Here is a 20,281-nt window from a genome sequence, read left to right as displayed (position 1 = left end):
ATTTTTTGGCGGAGTCACGGAGTGTAAGATCGTTATATTTTGCAAATTACTTGATTATTTTTTGTCACATTATATATGTACTTATATTATATATATCGACGTTTGAAAGGCAAAGGTGACTAAGCGACAATGCGTGAACTTTACAATAGACTAATTTAAAGTTGAAATACCTCAAAAAATATATTTTAACGAATCTAGCTGTAGGATTGAAATGATTTTAATAGACATCGCATCGAATATGGTTATTGCCTATCATTTATGCATAAAGTAGTTATTGTCGTTTAGTCACGTTTGTTTTTCAAGCGTCGATATGTATATCAAAAGCTGGACATTAGAATAACAAAGCGTGGAAAAAGGCTAGAACAAAATAAATCGAAACTTATAAAAGAAAAAGAAAAAAAGAATTTTTAACGGAGTCACGGAGTGTGAGATCGTTATATTTTGCTACTTAATTAATTATTCTTTGTCACATTATATATGTACTAATATTATGTATATATAACTAGTCAGGTCATAAGTATTGTCACACAGTAAAAACTTTTCTTTTAGAATGCTGGCCACAAAAAAGTTTATTGAATTCGAATTTCGAATTGTTCATGAAAATAAAAATGTATACTTTTAGAATTTTACTCATTTTTAAATATGGAGTGGACGCTTAAAGAAGACCGTTACAGTTATTGCGTTGGATCGTTGCGGTTACGCGCCAATTCAAATTTTTTACATACTGAAAATTTTGAATATAACCAAAAGATTCATTTATCGTACCATCAAACGATACAATGAAGACTCTAGTGTAGATGACAGGTCAAGAAGTGGTCGCCCTCGGTATGTTAGGACTCCAGCAGTGATAAAAGCTGTGAAGGCGCGAATTCAAAGAAATCCCAAACGTAAGCAGAAACTGTTGGCCCTTCAGATGAGGTTAAGCAGAACCACGGTGAAAAGGGTGTTAAATGAAGACTTAGGGCTTCGGGCATATCGAAGAAAAACAGGACATCGTTTGAATGCTCGTCTAATGGACCTGAGACTGAAGAGATGCCGCGCTTTGTTGAAGCGGTACGCGGGAAAAAAATATCGGGAAATTCTTTTTTCGGATGAAAAAATTTTTACCGTAGAAGAGAGCTACAACAAACAAAATGATAAGGTGTACGCACACAGTAGTGAAGAAGCGAGCAACCGTATTCCGCGTGTCCAACGAGGTCATTTTCCATCCTCGCTCATGGTATGGTTGGGAGTTTCTTATTGGGGCTTAACAGAGGTACATTTTTGTGAGAAAGGTGTAAAAACGAATGCAGTTGTGTATCAAAATACAGTCCTGACGAACCTTGTGGAACCTGTTTCTCATACCATGTTCAATAACAGGCACTGGGTATTACAACAAGATTCGGCGCCAGCTCATAGAGCGAAGAGCACACAAGACTAGCTGGCGGCGCGTGAAATCGACTTCATCCGGCACGAAGACTGGCCCTCCTCCAGTCCAGATTTGAATCCGTTAGATTACAAGATATGGCAACACTTGGAGGAAAAGGCGTGCTCAAAGCCTCATCCCAATTTGGAGTCACTCAAGACATCCTTGATTAAGGCAGCCGCCGATATTGACATGGACCTTGTTCGTGCTGCGATAGACGACTGGCCGCGCAGATTGAAGGCCTGTATTCAAAATCACGGAGGTCATTTTGAATAAAATTTAGTGTCATAAGAATCTATGTTTTGTTAAGTTCATTTTGGTATATGAATGGTTACATAATGTATAAACTTGTTTCAATTATTTTACATTAAACATGTGACAGAATTTATGACCTGACTAGGTATATATCAAATCGTAGATTGTCTGTACAGACACATTAATCAAAATATGAATGTATTTTTGTAATTTAAACTAAAAGCGCATAGATGACAAATACATGAAGCCTTTTCCGTATGATAATTACCTGTTTGGCAATTAATTAATCTATACTAATATTTTATATGTGAATGTTTCTATATTTGCATAGTCGTGATTGAATAGCGTTAAAATCCCTGAACGGATCGGATTTCGCTGGATTAACTGTTTATCAGGGTAGGTGTCTATGATAGCCCTTGCAACGCCGAGTACATGTATGTACATACATACCTATATATGATTTACGTACCAGCCGATATACAAACCGACTGGAAGTTTTCGAAACAAAAAAACCTCATTGCGGGATTATTATTTTTTTATTGCCCTTGTAGGCAGACGGGCATACGGCCCACCTGATGGTGAGTGGTTACCGTCGCCCATGGACTTCAGCAATGCCAGGGGCAGAGCTAAGCCGCTGCCTACCGCTTAGTACTCTCCACAAGCCTCTTTTGAAGAAGGACATGTCATGTCAAGTTTTAGACTCTTTCTGTATTACAAATTTAACGCAGATGAAGCCGCGGGGTATATCTTGTGTAATACATACATTTGACATTACAGTGAAAAGTTCGGATTTCCTATTGCCAAAAATAGCTTTTTACACACATGTAAGTACCTCAGATTTTTTTTTTCATAGAGTACTTGAAAACTTTCACTAATATTGCGTGTGCTTTAGAAATGTATGTTCAGTTTCTCTATATATACATTAATGTGATATTAAATCAAATATTTTAAGAAGAAAATAAAATTCTCCTTTTTTTATGCTATACACAGAAATTCACGATACCTTAAATTTTAAAACTTCCTATAGTGGATATTCTGCCTTTTATCCTATGTTGTCATTGCCACTTACCTTCTGGGTGTGTTGACGATAAGAATGAGAGAGAAAGATTTAGTTATATTATAAGACGACATGAAATGAGATTGTTCTTAAAATAAATACCTGTACTGTTTCCCATTTTCAAAAAAAATCTTCAATCGACGCCTAAGCTCAAGTCAACAAGATTTGATATCACTTATTCGTATTTTAGTTACTGAATTATGAAAATGAATTAGCTCGCGTTGTATATTTGAAATAATATCTTTGACTATGTTATTATATATTATTTTGAGTAGATTATGAAAATTACACTGACGATCTCTCAGCAGGAAAACGTATTCAGAAATGAATAAAATGCCCGTGTACTCAGCCACAGTCAAATTCCAATTCAATATGTTTCCGCACATAGCATCTCAGTTTGGTGGAACCAGTGGCCTGACACAAAAAAAAAGCCTTTTTGCTGTAATATAAAACTGAGACTTAGAAGTTGTTTCTCGAGATGGGCAAATACACTAGTGATGTTTACTGGCTTCGGAAAACACTGGACACCGGTTGACCTCAAGCACCGGTCACCGTCCTCGCCGAGCCCGTCACTTGCGACGAACGGCTGGACGAGTAAATTAGCCCATAGACACAGCCCACTGAGTTTCTCGCCGAATCTTCTTAGTGGGTCACGTTTCCGAGCCGGTGGTAGATTCTGCGAAGCACTGCTCTTGCTAGGGCGAGTGTTAGCAACACACCCGGTTTGAGCCCCGTGAGCTCACCTACGCGTCAAGAAGAAGCTGAAATGCCTCTCAAGGTTATTAGCAAAGGTGAAAAAAAAAACAAATCTTCACGATTGACTTACACGGTGAAAGAGTAACATCGTGTAATAAAAATCAAACTCGCAAAATTATAATTTGCATATTACTGGTGGTAGGACGTCTTGTGAGTCCGCACGGGTAGGTACCGCCACCCTGCCTATTTCAGCCGTGAAACAGTAAAGCGTTTCGGTTTGAAGGGCGGGGCAGCCGTTGTACTGCAAAAACTGAGACTCGGGTCTCAAGGGGGGTGGAGGCAGTTACGTTTTAGATGTCTATGGGCTCCGGTAACCACTTAACAACAGGTGGGCCGTGAGCTCGTCTTCCCATCGAAGCAATAAAAAAAATTATGTACAATAATATTGTTTTAGTTTTTTCTTAGGTTTAAGTATTTGTTAACCAATTCTATTTTTCGTGAGCCCGTTAATCCCTGGTTTAAATATCTGTATTTTACTTTTTAACAGACTTCAAAAAAGGAGGAGGTTCTCAATTCAACTGTATGTTTTTTGGAACGAAGTTCCTTATCGCGCGTTGTGAAAGGGGGCTAGACGGAAAAAATTCTTACGAAAAGTTGTCACGACACTTTTTAGATCCGTCATTCTGACCAATCAACGTGTAGGCGCTTATCGCGTGACATTGCTCGTATCCGATTGGTCCGCGTAATGAGTACAGTTTCTCGAGATAGCGTTTCAACAATAGTAATTTAGTTCATAGTATTGTTTTTTTCTTCTTCATAATGCCGTAATTTATTATTATAACTTAAAAAAAAAATTACAATTCCTTCACTAATTAATCGAAAGGAACTTCGTTCCATCCGGGTGTCCCTTGACACCTCTGAAGTTTTTTTTAATGTTTGTTACTCATAACTATTGACTGGGTGAATCGATTTTGATGATTCTTTTTTATTAGAAAGCTGACGCTTCCCGTGTGGTCGGTCCCATTTCAATTTAGTCCATTTCTGATAATGGTATACATGAGAAAATCAAATATGTGTTAAATTTGCATTAAGTACGGGCGCGACAAATAGATGAATAAGTCATAAACTCATTATCACGTCAACCGATTTCGATGATTATTGTTTTTAGTGTATATTAATTTGTTTTGGAATATATTTTTTTTCTATTTGAAGTCGGTTTTTGTTAAAGCATGTCTATTTACAATTACCTATATATGGCTCTGTGTTGGTACGATAGCGTTCTTATTATTGTAAGTTTATTAATGTGCTCGATAGTTTTATTAGTTAGGTAAAGGTGCCTACTTAAAATGGCTGTTGTCTGGAGCAACAGCGTTCTCCGAGTGTTAAATCAATATTTAGTGGTCCATTGAGCAACTTCACCCACTCTGACGGTCCGAATGTTGTTGTTCAGAACTTGTACTTAAATATGTAAGCTCACCTTGAAAATGTCATTAGCGAGATTCAAGCATTTATCAGATATCTTGTGTACTGTGATGACTACCGCCACAAATAGACTGTGGTCGGATTCTTTTTTTTTTTCCTACCTAAGCTGAGAGCCTTGAGAGGCTATATCAGCGTAACCTTAACTAGTAGGTGACCTCACGGAGCTCAAACCTGACGACGTTGTTAACACAAACCCTAGCAAGAGCGGTGCTTCGCAGAATCTACCACCGGATCGGAAAAGCGATCCACTGAGAAGATCCGGCGAGAAACTCGGTGGTCTGTGTCTGAGGGTTAAATTCATTGATGGTAGTAAGTACTATAAAATAAATCCACATGGGCAGTTTCAATCATACTGCCTATTTCGGCCGCGTATAAATCATTCGTTCCGGTTTTAAGAGTGCATGCAACAGTCCTTATTTTTTAAATTTTATTTATTAATCACTATTAGGGTTTGTTTATAATGGACTTAACGGTCGAGACATTGTCTATCGCGGCGGCTTTCATATTTTCATTATCTTTGGGTTACATTAATCCCTTATCACTAGATGGGCCGTGAGCTCGTCTGCTCATCTGAAGTTGATGAACAAACTTGCTCGACGAGAACCGAAACACGTATCACCAAAAAAGCATAAAATTATTAGTTCCAGTAAATGAATTGTCAAGATTATCGATTCAGTAGTTGTGTGTGTGTGTGTTTTTTTTTTTAATAATTTTGTCATCCAAAACGCGGTAGAATTAAAAACAAGCTTCTTGATGCCTTCTGTCATTTTTATCGGTGGTTAATTGTTGTATAACGTTGATGAATTGTTGAATAACGAAAGTGTAAGTATTGTGATCACTCATTTAAATATACAACACTGATATGTATATGGGTACTCATTAAAATAATCGATTCAAGCAAATGTAGTTCACATTGTATTGGTTCTTTCACCTTTTAACCAGTTAATGAACTACGCAGAAGGGTATATAACCGTACATAATGTATTAAGAACGACACGCATTATTGTGTAGTTAGGACAGCACTTAGAGACAGCTAAAGCCATCTCGCGGCCTATAGTGGCACTAACATTAATATAGAGTTAAGAGGTAAGTCATTTAGTAGGCAAATGAATTTTCACAAAATGATCGTGATCATAACGAAACGAAAACGAGAAGTCAATATGAGTCGTCTATTATCAAAGGTGGCAATCTGTGCATTTGGACAAAAAAAAATTATTGATATGTCAATACAGATTGATTTGAATATAATCGTCTCCTTCAAAGAATACGGTTCAAAACCTGCATTAAATAAAGGTTAATAGTTAACCTGTTATTTATCTAAGATGTCGTTCAGAAGAGTTTTGTGACTGCCACTGGAATACAAAGTCAATAATTCGTTTTTATGATTTACCAGTCATTGTCCAAAAGTCAGATTGCCGGCTTTGATAATAGTCGACTCATATATCCTAATACATGTCTCACTCAGTCTCATGCGCGTGGATACTGCCCTCGCGCTCTTACCCACAGAGGTATTAAATTTAATTTAGGGGATGATTGGCCCTTTAAAGCGTCTGCAAAGCAATTCGGCCGACGGAAAGTGTCTGGGAGTATTGGCGACTTATTATTAAAGATATTGCCTAAAATATACGTACAAATAAGCTTTCAGAAAATACGTGAAGTAGGTCATGATTTGATGTACCTTGAGTACCTGATACCTGAAAATTGGCCGTCTAAGCAAGGTAGCAGGTAGACATGCGTTCTTAGTATATACTAACACTACGCAATCGGCCACATTTTGTTCGTCAGAAACTACGTGACGTCTGGGGGCCCTGGGATCATGGATTATTAGGATCTTTAATGTTAGGTCTCTTTAATAAAACAGGCTTGTCGTAATTATACGTATTAATGTCTCAATCAGTTTTCTAAAAGCCTCTTAAGTAGGTACATGTTTTTTTTTACTTTTCTTTTTTATCACTGTCATCTGTCATTCTTCCTTTTCTTTTTCGACTTCCGGCGAAGAGGTTGAGGTCCTCAAATATTAAGGTTGAAGTATTTTTAACTAGATGTGGCAGTGGCCTTTTTCATCGCTACACGATCTTGGATCCATACGCGTGCGCATCACCATAAGCAATAATGGGCAGAATATAATGGAATTATAAAAAGCAGTTTTAAAAGTATGAAAAAAAATATTTAATCATTTTGTTTCATTCCTGAACAGATAGGAAGAAAAACGTAAATGCGCCACCCATCTTGAGATATAAGTTGTAAGGTCTCAGTATAGTTACCCTTCAAACCGAAAAGCATTACTGCTTCACGGCAGAAATAGGCGGGATGGTGGTACCTACCCGCGCGGACTCACAATAGGTCCTACTACCAGTAACACGTTCCGTGAAGCTAGTAAAACCCCTAGAGGTTACTAGCAATAGGTAGGCAAGAACAAAAAAAAACACACTGAACGAGCTATGGAAGCTCTCTGTAACTATACTGAGAATTTAGAACTTAGATCTCAAGGTGGGTAGCGCATTTATGTTGTAGATGTCTATGGGCTCCAGTAACCACTTAACACCAGGTGGGCTGTGAGCTCGTCCAACCTTCTAAGCAATAAAAAAATAAAAATAAAAAACTCTGGTCGATAACTCCAAACATGTTTCTTGAAAATCTACCGATATTTTAATTTAACCTATAGAATCCTAAGACGTAGCATACCAAAAAAACGTTTTGAAAAAAAATATGTATAAAAAAACGAATTCAAATTAAATTATAAAATTTATTTCATAACGAAACAATAATCATTGTATTTACAAAAAACCTAATGTACTAAAAACATCAAAAATTAAAAACTAAACGAGAACAGGCCCCATTCCGTTGATTATAATTTCTTGCAAATTTATTCAGAATTATAGTGTTTATTCAATTCCTTTACGCTTTAATTTTCCTCTCAAAACGATTCGTAGCAACATTAACCGACGCTTGAAAGGCAAAAGTGACTAAGCGACAATAACTGCTTTGTACATAAATAATAGGCAATAACCATATTCGACGTGCAAAAAAAATATATTTCTAGGTCCATTAAAATAATTTCACTCCTACAGCTACTAGCTAGATTCTACTACAGCTGGATTCGTTAAAATAAATTTTGTTTTCAGGTATTTCAACTTTAAATTAGTCTACTGTAAAGTTCACGCATTGTCGCTTAGTCGCGTTTGCCTTTCAAGCGTCGATTTTATTCAAACAGTAAACTTTTTATACAAATTTCGTTTTTATGAAATTTTATACGAAACCAGATAGTCACACAGCGGTCAAGTTATTAATAATCCACGAGCATTCGATTTATTATTTCGACACAAAACTGGATATGGGAGTTTTATAACTAACATCAAACAAATATATATATATACAGTAACAACCACATTGGTTGTTCAAATTAACTTAGTAACAGAACAATCACACAATAATATGTTAAAAATAAATATTATATGTACTTAATAGTTAATTGGAACGTTGTCTGAACAACCTGTTATTTTCAAGAAAAAAAAGTACCTAAAAACAGACTTATGTCTAGATTATATCGACTAACTTTGAATACTATATCAATGCTGTATTATCGATTACAATACGAATATTACAAAATCTCATAACAATTACTTCGATATAATGTATTTTTCACCATGAATCTAATAACCGGTTTATACATAATATTTACTTCTCACTAGTGTTAATTAATTCATTGCTAAATAGTTTTCATTAGACGCTTCTGAATACAAAGTAGCGTCTAAAGGTGGAAAACTAATTTTAACAATCAAATTTCAACAATTTTCTGAAATTGAAATAGTTCATGCCGCGTACAATCTGCAATATCCTGGTTCTGCTGTGGCCATGCTGAATTATTAGCACACTATTATAAGACTACATTAAAACATCGATAAAATTATAAACTGGATCGTAATCGATAACACAGCACTATCACTGTGCCGAATGATTACAATGAAAATAGGCTTAATGAAATATGCTACAAAGTTAACGGTAAAAGGAAAGGATGTTCGCTACGCGTCGTCGCGATTATCAAATGCTAGAACAATTATTTTGAGCATATAAACAACAATTAAGTAGTATTTTATCGAATACATCTATAACGATAGCCGAGTCTAAAAATTTGAACTATTTTAAATATATATAACCGCAATTACTCGTAATATCGATAACGTTAAAATCGATTTCATGTTACGCGACGACGGCAGCTCTAGCGCTCGACGACCTTCAACGGAGGTCCGGGTTGTCGTTGATCTGTTTCTTGATGCGGACCAGCATGGTGGTGTACCACTGGTCCAGTCTGGATATGCTGTCGTAAGTCTTGACGGCCTCTGTGTACGCATCCACGTTTTGGTCTTCAAGGTGCTCGATCAGCTCCTGTTGGACAAAAAATGTTAAGTAGTATTCTTTATCAGATCTAGTGCCGCGACCACATGTCGACTCACACGGGCCGACGGAGCCACACGACAGCAACACGGTCATGCGCAGTAGCCTCCACAAATGTCATAAGCTACTCCTTTTATTACTAAATTAGTATGGATTTTGTATAGCATTCTCTGGTGCCCATAGCACAGGGAATTCCAGTAGGGGGTGAGATGACCGTGTGTCGGCATGCGGCACTTTGGCCATGCGCCTGGTATTGCTTATTTCCATTGGCGAAGGTACCGATACTGCCACCCCCGGTGGGCAGTTAGCGCGTCAGAACATTATGGCAATAAAAATAAAAATTATACGTTAATAAATGTACATCTCTTTAGAAGTTAGTTCAGTAAAGTGTCAAAATAAAATAATTCATATAATATAAGTAAGCAATGAAGTTCAGTTAAAAAAAACCATTAGAAATATCTATAATTGTATCTGTGGATTGTTTGCTCTTGATGTCTCATCATTAGCATTACCTCATCCGTTGCTTTATTTTTTTTTTTGGCCCATTAGCATCTCTTACCTAAAAAGCCTTGAGTCAGATCATGAAATTTACTTTAACTACATACAACTTACTAATTGATGCACTTGTTCCTCTGAGCACTTGGGACTTTGTTTGATTTCGTCCATGTTTACACAAGCAATCAGCCAATTAACATTAAAATATACAATAGTTGCATTAAAATATAATGTATTCCGAAATTTTTAGATTATGACCGAAGAGTATCACTTTTTTTTAAAAGGGATTTATGACCTGGTAACTATGACCTTTAAGTCATGTCTTATTTTAATTTATATTCTTATTTTTATGAAAAATGATAATATAGAGCGAAATGAAATGTAATGCAGATAATTAATTTGAGACATTAATCAACTGGGATGAAATGAAATGAGATGATATGGGATGAAATATAAGCTTAGTAAAATGGTGGCAATTTACTGAGATTTTTTCAGTGGACTTTTTGGAAGATCCCGAGAAGTTACGTCCAGCGCTTTATTTCATTTTCCCACATTTGTGCACTTTCACAGATATTAAACAGTTAATAAAGCACCGTTATTACACATTTAAACCTGAAGAAACACTAAATAGATAAAATAAAACAAATCACACAACTTCACTCCTCGCGCTCCCGCCAAAGTCTCATTTCTAGATTATGACCGAAGAGTGGTACAGATCATGAATAGTCACAGACCTTGATGAGTTTATATTCTCTGGTGTCCCCGAAGGCTGGATACAGAGAGCTGTACTTCTCGAGGGCGTGCTGCGCGTTCAGTATGTCGACGCACAGGTGGCACAGGGCGGCTCGGAACATGTACTCCTTCGCACTGTACTTGAGCAGGCTGTTGTCCAGGGACGACTTGGCGATCTGAAATCATTAAAGTAATCGCTTTAAATTTATGTTATTAATATTATTGTAGCGGCGCCTAACCCGTTTAGCACAACAAGCCAGTCAAAACGTCATACCGGAACATTCACTATTACCGGCACCGCGTGCTGACAGCACTCAACAATATTCCTAAGATATCTCACAAAAATCATTATTGAGACAAGATCCTTCCTCTTCGAAAAAGTCAGATTCATACATTCATCGACGTGCAATCACGACTAAAGCATTTGTAAATTGTAATTAAAGCAAGTAGTAAAGCAAGAAACCAATTGGTTTTATTATAAATGCAATAAAGCCAAAGATTGTCATTTGCTTGCAGGCGGCAATTGGTCCTTTAATTCACTGTTAAATATTCACAAAAAAAAGGTTATTTATCAATTATCTTATTTTAAATGTGTAATGGTGTTTATTTTTTGTGAAACCTTTCATTTTCCGATTCCTATAAACAGACCATCTCACGTTGTTGAGTGGTCACCAGAGACCTACGCTTTGTCGATAGACGATGAAACGCTGCCATCGCTGAGTACCACTACTGTCAAAGACTACTCACCATCAGAGGAGTCGTATGCCTTTAGAGACATTAAATAAATAGAAAAAGATACGGTCAAGTCTCAGGTCAAGGTCAAGATCAGTAAGATCAAGTCAGTATTTTTAATAACAGCTGTCCCATCATTAGAAGTAAGAAAGCTTTACATATTTGCTATGACTATGGCGATGGCCCCTAGCCGATAGCCACCTAGACGACTCGCAATATGATCTTGGATTTTTTTTATTGCATAGATGGGTGGACGAGCTAACAAACCACCTGGTGTTAAGTGGTTACTGGAGCCCATAGACATCTATAAGGTAAATGCGCCACCCACCTTGAGAGATATAAGTTCTGAGGTCTCGAGTATAGTTACAACGGCTGCCCCACCCTTCAAAATGAAATACATTCACGGCAGAAATAGGCAGGGTGGTGGTACCTACCCGTGCGAACTCACAAGAGGTCCTACCACCAGTAATTAGGCAAATTATAATTAAGCATATAATTATAATTCAGCAGTTTTGATTTTTATTACACAATGTTATTATTCCTTAACCGTGGACGTCAATCGTGAACATGTGTTGAGTACGTATTTCATTAGAAAAATTGTCATCCGCTTGCAGGATTCGAACATCGTTGCATCGCTCAACACGAATGCACCGGACGTCTTATCTCTTAGGCCACGACGACTTATTTCATGAAGTTTCCAGTCCACTTTTGAAGGGTCCATAAGGGTTACCTGCTCGTAGATCTGTATGGCCTTGTCGTAGTGCTCGAGCTGGGCGGCGTACTGCGCCAGCTTCAGCATGCACTTGTTGGCGGAGGAGGTGGACTCCTCGCCGCGGAAGTAGTCGGCCGCCTGCTCGTAGTGCTGCATGGCCCGAGCGAGGTCAACGCACTCCGTCTCGTACAGCTCCGCAATGTTCTGGCAAAAAAAAAACAAACGTCATTATTCTAAAGTGTACATACTGTTATGGAAATTTACTCTGAGATCGTTTTAAAAAAGGAAACTTTTTTTAGGATACGAACTATTTTATTTGATTTATACAATATGCATGATATACATAATTCTCAGAGCAACCGCGACAGCCGCATCCGTATTCTAAGACAGTTCACTCTCTACTGACTGTTCTCCGGTCTCCTCTGAAGTCTCTACCTCAGACCGTCTAGTCAGCGACTCGAGGGTATCAGCATTTGAGGATTCAGTACAGAGATATAACTTTTTTTTTATTGCTTAGATGGTGGACGAGCTCACAGCCCACCTGGTGTTAAGTGGTTACTGGGGCCCATAGACATCTACAACATAAATGCGCTACCTACCTTGAGATATAAGTTCTAAGATCTCATTATAGTTACAACAGTTACTCCACCCTTCAAACCGAAACGCATTACTGCTTCACGGCAGAAATAGGCGGGGTGGTGGTACCTACCCGTGCGGACTCACAAGAGGTCCTACCACCGGTACAATATTGCATATTTTGATTAGTAAATCCATCGAAAACTCGAACCAAAAGAGTAATATATACATACCTGGTGTTGTTTGGCAGCCACAGTGAAACGACCCATATCGGTGTAGATCTCGATCGCTTTCAGGAGACAGGACACGGCCTCTGTAACGTGGAATTAATATATTGGTTAATGATGTCCATGGACTCCGGTAACCACTTCAAGCCGTGCAGTGGGTCATCGGCTCATTTGTACATCTATGTAACAAAAAAACCATTAATCTGAGTCATAGCTCAGGGCGATTGGCAATTAAGTCAAATTAGGGTCATAGGAAGTTTCTTTTCATTTGTTAATAATTTCATTTTCATATTTTCATTTACATTATCTTCTTTATGCAACTCAATGCTGAGTTTAAGTATCTGTGGTCTTATATCTTACATCTGGTACTACAGAAGCCATCTCATCTGTTAAATGCCTAAGTTTTGTATTAAATAAATGTTTCACTAAATATAATGTGTTTTAACTGGTGGTAGGACCTCTTGTGAGTCGGCGCGGGTAAGTACCATCACCCTGCCTATTCCTGCCGTGAAGCAGTAATGCGTTTCGGTTTGGAGGCTGGGGCAGCCGTTGTAACTATACTTGAGACCTTAGAACTTATATCTCAAGGTGGGTGGCGCATTTACGTTGTAGATGTCTATGGGCTCCAGTAACCACTTAACACCAGGTGAGCTGTGAGCTCGTCCACCCATCCAAGCAATAAAAAAAATTCTCCACTACTCTGGACTCGGAAGTGCCAACCAGTATTGAGAGTGTACAATCAAGTTATGAATCAAAACCCTGATTACGTAACTTTGGTATTTACCTACGCTACGGTATTACACTGATTTCTAATTAAAGGAAATTCAGGTTTTTGTTATTGTCATGGTTGGCCTGACAGGCCTAAATGCGATTGGAGTCTAGAACTTTTAACGCGATCTTCGTTTTTATTATTTTTGATTCGAAATGCATATTTTGTGGTCCGATAAACATGTGAATGCCAATGCGCCTTGAAACCCGCGATTCATGGTCCTAACCTTCAAATGATCGTTTTACAGCATATTCAAGCAACATAAAGAAGTGGAAACATATGGAAGGATAACATCAGTTAATTTCTTTGTGAAAAGCAGACTTAAAACTTACAAGTGGTAGGACCTCTTGTGAGTCCGCGCGGGTAGGTACCACCACCCCGTCTATTTCTGCCGTGAAGCAGTAATGCGTTTCGGTTTGAAGGGTGAGGCAGCCGTTGTAACTATACTGAGACCTCAGAACTTATATCTCAAGGTGTGTGGCGCATTCAAGTTGTTATATGTCTATGGGCTCCAGTAACCACTTAACACCAGGTGGGCTGTGAGCTCGTCCACACATTTAAGCAATAAAAAAAAAAACTTAAAACCAACCAATGTTTACAAAAAGCCGTAACACGAGCGTAATTCGCATTATCTGTGATATTAGGGAGCATATCACGCAACCTAGAACTTGTATCGTTTGATCATTATTATCTGACAAGTTGATAAGGCAATAAATACCAATAGGCGCAAAAATTAACGCTACACCAAAACATGCAGTAGTTGCATTGTTGATAGAATTGTAAATGACTGACACAAGTGCATCATCTAATCGTAGTATGCCAATAGCCCAAGATTCGATCTAATCTAATTAAGAATCTGTTCGTATTATATAAGCAACATATTTGTTTAAGTATGTGTTTTATTTTATTTATTTATTTATACTTTATGCACAAAACAAAACTTGTACACAGGCGGACTTAATTTTTTTTTTTTTTTTTATTGCCCTTGTAGGCAGACGAGCATACGGCCCACCTGATGGTGAGTGGTTACCGTCGCCCATGGACTTCAGCAATGCCAGGGGCAGAGCCAAGCCGCTGCCTACAACCATGGGCATGGGCATTCTCTTCCAGTCGACCATAGGGTGGTGCAGAGATAATGCATGGTAGGTGCATTGACAAAAAAAAAAAACAAACAACAACAACAAAACAAAAAAAAAGAACAAACTCAAAACAAAAATCTTCCTTAAAATAATATCTCAGTATTATAGAATACATATACTACAATTCAATATACCTATGTATAAAATAGTAAAATACATACATACACATAATTACACACAATAATATACACATGAAAATACACAATTTAGTATTATAGTTAAGAATGGCTAAAAGTAAATATATATATATATATATGATATAATAATAATAATTGAAAAATGAAATAAACTAGTTTGGAGATGATTCTTCCAGTTTTTTGTGGATGTGTTCGCGAACTTTGAGTTTAAAAGTAAAGCGATTGCTGATCATCCTGATTTCTTTGGGAAGCGAATTCCATAATATTATGGACTGTACAAAGAAAGAAGAATGTAAAAAATCTGAGCGATGGATAGGACATTGTAAGAGACGATTATGTGAAGAACGTAGAATTTTGTCATGGCTTGCGTTCAAGTATTTAAAATGCGATTTTAAGTAAGAGGGTGAAGAGGCAGAGTCCAAAAGAGAAAACAAGGTAGTAAGCGCTCTCTCCTCTCTACGCTGACGGATCGGTAACCATTTCAGACGAGTTCGATGCGCGGACACATGGTCATATTTTCTAAGATTGAAAACGAATCGAATGCAATTATTGAGAAGGCGGTCTAGTTTGTTGAGGAGATCTGCATTCAGGTCATAGTAACACACATCACATGTTTTCTGTTTATTTTCAAATGTACATTTGATTAAAATATTAATTTGAAAGAATGCAAGTAATTTTGTGTGAAGCCTTTGAACTATATATATTTATAAACTAGAAATATGTTGTAAAGATAGTTGAAAACTGATAGCAGTTGAGTCATTAAAATGGAAATGTCAATTTATCATCATTTTACTGTTATGATTTTTGGTAATATAAATCATATTAAAGTCTGCAGTAATTATTTGTTCAAATGAGGATAATGAACATGACGAAATATGGAAAAAAAACACATGCCATTTATTTTATCTTCCAGCCACAGACCAATGCAGACAAAAAAAATTTTATTTAGTTCGCTATTAAAACTAGGGTTTGGAATGGGTTCTGACAAAACTATTTAAACAAATGAATTATGATATTCTTCAGGAGGTAATCATTAGCACTGTGCCACTCACTAATTAACGTGGGAGGAACAAAGTTAATTGGGAAATCCAATCACTCTCAGAAGGTCCAAACGATAAATTGTGTAAGCACACATGATCATGGAAACTTTAAATAGCAAACATAACATTTGCTGATAATTATTGAAAGTTAAGTATGCTGGATACACCATCAGGTAAAAGATGGCTAAGAAACATCTTTAAGCAAATTGCGTTACGTTTTCCACATGTGTTTAAAATATTTACACAGATGAGAATTGATAAAATTTATAGTAAATATCTTCATTGCCAAGCTGATCTTTGCTATACAACCTTGTTGACAATTCTGACCTGTTTAGTTATTAAAAGAATCAAACAATTATATAGATCCTAATAAATTAAAGTATGACATGAACTACATAATAGAAATTGTATAATGAACTTACCGTTAGCATCACATTTCTTGTAACAGTTAGAAGCATCTACAAAATTGGTGGCAGCATCATGGCGAACACCAGCTTTCAAGTGGAGCTGTGCTGCATTACAGAAAGCCTGCCCTGCTTGAGGCCACTTCTTGGCCATCTTGAATAAGTTAGCTGCTCTGAGATAACAGTCTACGGCCTCTTCGATTTTTGAGGAGCCTCTGATGAACAGATTATACAATAGAGCTGTTGTTTTTTTTTATTGCTTAAATTGGTGTACGAGCTCATAGCCCACCTGGTGTTAAGTAGTTACTGGAGCCCATAGACATCTACGATGTAAATGCGCCACCCACCTTGAGATATCAGTTCTAAGGTCTCAAGTATAGTTACAGCGGCTGCCTCGCCCTTCAAATCGAAACACATTACTGCTTCACGGCAGAAATAGGCAGGATGGTGGTACCTACTCGCGCCGACTCACAAGAGGTCCTACCACCAGTACTTACGCAAATTATAATTTTGCGGGATTCATTTTTATTACACAATGTTTCTACCACCAGTACTACTAACTATACTTTATTTATTATGAGTATTTACACTTTTGGTTCAGTTTCGTTACGTACTATGTATGTTATACTCATAGTAAAAACCTGTCCAATTGAAATTATATATATTGTATCCCATTAAATATTCAAATTTAATTACAAAAAAAAAATCACATAACCCCGTAAACTTGGCCTTATCTAATCACTTAATGCCAAGTAAACTAGTACATCTTGTGGGGTACACCCCATCTCTAACTGTGGGTGATGTAAATGGCCACTAAGGGATTCCCTGGAGATAAGACAGTAGCAGAGTATTACACAAACAGTTCATAATTATAATTGACTAATAATATGGTATACCACAAGCCAACAAGGCTGAGTGCTACACAATCCTGCTGCATTGCATTTTGAAGGGTGAAGGAATGTTATTATACACAATTGAGGCTTAAACCTGTCTAAAGATTGTTGTAGCGTTCAAGTTCTGATGTCTATCTGGCTCCAGTAACCACCACTTTACAACAAGTAATGTGAACTTGTTCACCTATATAAAGAATAAAAAACTACTAAATATTATTTGATAAAAGTATTGAAAGCATAATTTTTTAAAAGAAAGAAAGAGAAAAAAGAGAAATTATTGATTAGAGCATCTTGCATAATAATAGTTAAACTGGCTATCTGTGACCCCAGCCTACTATGACTATTATTTGAGCATTATCTGCCTTTAGAAGCTTCTTGTATATTTTACCTAATACAGACTTAAATCACAATTCTCTTGATAGATAGATGAGCAGTTATTTCATTTTACTGCAATATAACCATGACAATTTTCAAAAATATCAGCTAGAAACTAATTATGTTAAGCGATCTAGTATGTTCATTCTAATCTGATAACTTAATAATTGCAAAAATGCACCATAACAACAAATTGGAGTGAAAAATTAGTATAAATTTTTTTAAAACACATCTTGTACAATTAGAATTTTTATTTAAGCATAAACCTTATTTCAGTTACGTTTTTAATTAGCTTTTAATATAAATTGCTCCACATATGTACACAAACCACAGTGAGTCAATCATTAATTAATCATGCCATAGAACTGAAAAAATAAATATTTGCAGTCTTGATTTTTCTTTACTTTTAAAGTTTAATTGCGTGCTGATAATTTACTAATAATTTACTTGTGAATGCGGCACACATTCACAAGTAAATTAGCACATAAGATTTTGAATTTAACATAAAATATCCAATATAATTTAAGACAATTAGGTGCAAGGTGCATTAATCTTTACTAAAACTGAAGGATTTCTTCTAAAGTACTAAAAAAATAATAATGATAGAACAGGAAAAAAATAGCGTAATTCTGGAATTTTTTTTGGAGATTAATTATCTAGAATCGGAAATTGGAAGAACTTGAAAAATATTACATTGTTCATTGTTCTCACCCGAAAAGTGACCCCAGGAACGATTTTGATGAACTTAATTTTTTCTCCGCCTCGGCCATTAGCTGCATCGCTTTTTGTTCGTTGTCCGCCATTCTGCTGACTAGTTAAACACTAAACACTAGGAATACGAACTAATATCGTCAAGGGTTTAGTATTTTATTGACAAAATGTCGTCATCAACGTTCACTGTTCTGAAGAAATCTTTCGCTGTCATCGATTAATTCGGTGCTGCCAGAATAAAAAAGTGCTGTCGTTTATTATTTAAAAAAAAACACTCTTGTCGTTGTTGGCAGTACAATATAAAAATAAATATGTATATCCATTTAAAATAATATTAATTTGTATCAAAAATACTCTTAAAATATTTAAAATGTACATAATTATAATTTTCAAGAAAAAGATTGTAGCTATCTATACATATAAAAAATCAATAATAGTGTGGCGTTTAAGTACGCACCTTTTTATGATGCGTAAGCCGGAACGCACGAGATGTGGAAAACAGAATATAGTCTGTGACACGAGACCTTTTTACCGCCAAATATTTAAAACATAAAAATAATTTATAATGTGTTAAATAACTAATATAATATAATTAGCTAGAATTGTTTATGCCGCTATATCAATAAAATTTATATTGTTTCAACTGTGGTGTTAATTACATAAAACACGACTTTACGACGAAAGAAAGATGGGACTCTGTATGAACTCCCTCAATAGTAACTTTTGTCCATATTGAACGCCACGAACTTGCTTCATCATAAAAGAGAGTAATCATCATATCACAATTAAATATGTACATGCTGTAGGTACCAAAGAGCAAACTATAAACATGCACGTATTGAAAAACCAACTAGGTACCTAATACTTTTTTCGCATAATCCGTAGTTTCATTCAAAAAATGTAGCATTTAAGGCATTGTCTTTGCAGTTCCAAATAGTAAAACCCAAAAGTAGGCTGTAGTAGTTGTGGTAAAGTAAATACCTACAACCTTCTGAGAGTATTGGACTTCGATGTTTCTACGGAGGTTCGTTCGGTTCTCTCTGTGCTTTGTGCTGTATATTCCATTAAGAGTACTTTGATAAATTGTTTGAGATAATTTCGACAGATTTTTGACATTTACTGTCCGCCATCAGGACCAAGATTTTCCAAACTACCACCTAGAACCATTGGGTTCATCACAGTTACCAGAAATCTTTTTGTAACGTATCATCGTTGGATGGAATGAATTGCTCTCCATGGCGTTTTCTGAGCACTATTACATGTACTTCTTTAAACGTGCTAACGAGAATTCTCAGTGGCTTAGTTGTGCTCCTGGTCTTTCTGAGTCTCATGTTGAGCGATAAATCACCAACATCGGATGGGCTGTATTAAAAAAGTAACTCTTTCCTAAATGAAGCTTTACAATAAGTTCTTTAACCATAGACCTTTATAATATACTTCAGTGCTACGAACCTCCAAGCCGAATTTTTTATGTGATTATGTATGTAGTCTGTGGTTGGTACTATGGATATTTAAAATTCCTTTAGTGCTCATTAATACGGCTTACTGAATTTGGCCCCACTTTTTTTTTTATTTTCGGTTTTTTTTTATTTTTAATTATTTGTACGTTAATGTTCGAATGTAAAAATTGTTTGTTCGTCTTTTATTTATTTATAATTAATTAAACAAATGATCACCCTTAAGTTGTCCCCCTTTACTGGATATCTTTATTTTTATCGCTCAGATTAATTAATTTTGATCAATTATCGTTTGTTCGACGACTATTGGTGATTGCTCGATCATAAAAACAGTTAAATTCCCAGTGAGCTCTATTGATCGAAAGCGTCCGTACGAATTTTTATGTTCAAAACCTTTTTTTCCTACCTATGCTGGTAGTAACCTTAGAGGGTTATGCTAGTGTAGCCTGGCGAGTTTGAAGCATACTATTTGAACAATAGCTGCTTAAATTAGCTATCAACTTATCAAGAGCTACACTTTGGAGTCCAACAACGTGAATATTAATATAATGGTCGCATCAAACGACAAATAGATACGAGATTTCGTAATGAA

General features: G+C 36.3%; 2 protein-coding genes across 3 annotated transcripts in view; both read right to left on the bottom strand.

Moving 5' to 3' along the window:
- Positions 1-3,086, bottom strand: part of LOC101743386 (acyl-CoA synthetase short-chain family member 3, mitochondrial) — a 39,771-nt gene extending 36,685 nt beyond the window's left edge. The window contains exon 1 of one of the 2 annotated variants that reach the window (XM_021353530.3): positions 2,820-3,086. In XM_021353530.3, coding sequence (XP_021209205.1) covers positions 2,820-2,835 — 16 coding nt within the window. In that variant the 5' untranslated portion in view covers positions 2,836-3,086. The remainder of the gene's footprint in view (positions 1-2,819) is intronic. The other variant, XM_062669335.1, reaches the window with a different exon arrangement.
- Positions 3,087-7,627: 4,541 nt separating this feature from the next.
- LOC101743209 (alpha-soluble NSF attachment protein) lies at positions 7,628-18,466 on the bottom strand. Its single transcript, XM_004923237.5, has 6 exons — positions 18,233-18,466; positions 16,272-16,468; positions 12,771-12,850; positions 11,980-12,165; positions 10,520-10,693; positions 7,628-9,281 (listed from the first exon to the last, which is right to left on the bottom strand). The coding sequence occupies exons 1-6, from the start codon at positions 18,322-18,324 to the stop codon at positions 9,132-9,134; spliced, it is 879 nt and encodes a 292-aa protein (XP_004923294.1). The 5' UTR covers positions 18,325-18,466; the 3' UTR covers positions 7,628-9,131.
- Between the last annotated feature and the right edge of the window lie 1,815 nt (positions 18,467-20,281).

Source organism: Bombyx mori, chromosome 7, assembly GCF_030269925.1.
Source record: "Bombyx mori chromosome 7, ASM3026992v2".
Taxonomy (NCBI): domain Eukaryota; kingdom Metazoa; phylum Arthropoda; class Insecta; order Lepidoptera; family Bombycidae; genus Bombyx; species Bombyx mori.
This window is presented reverse-complemented; position numbering and strand designations above follow the sequence as displayed.

Coding starts and splice junctions, on each gene's coding strand:
- LOC101743209 (XM_004923237.5), bottom strand. CDS start 18,324: ATGGCGGACAACGAACAAAAAGCGATGCAGCTAATGGCCGAGGCGGAG. Junction 16,469..18,232: donor TTCCTGGGGTCACTTTTCGG/GTGAGAACAATG, acceptor TCTGTTCATCAG/AGGCTCCTCAAAAATCGAAG. Junction 12,166..12,770: donor TGGCTGCCAAACAACACCAG/GTATGTATATAT, acceptor TTTTTTTGCCAG/AACATTGCGGAGCTGTACGA.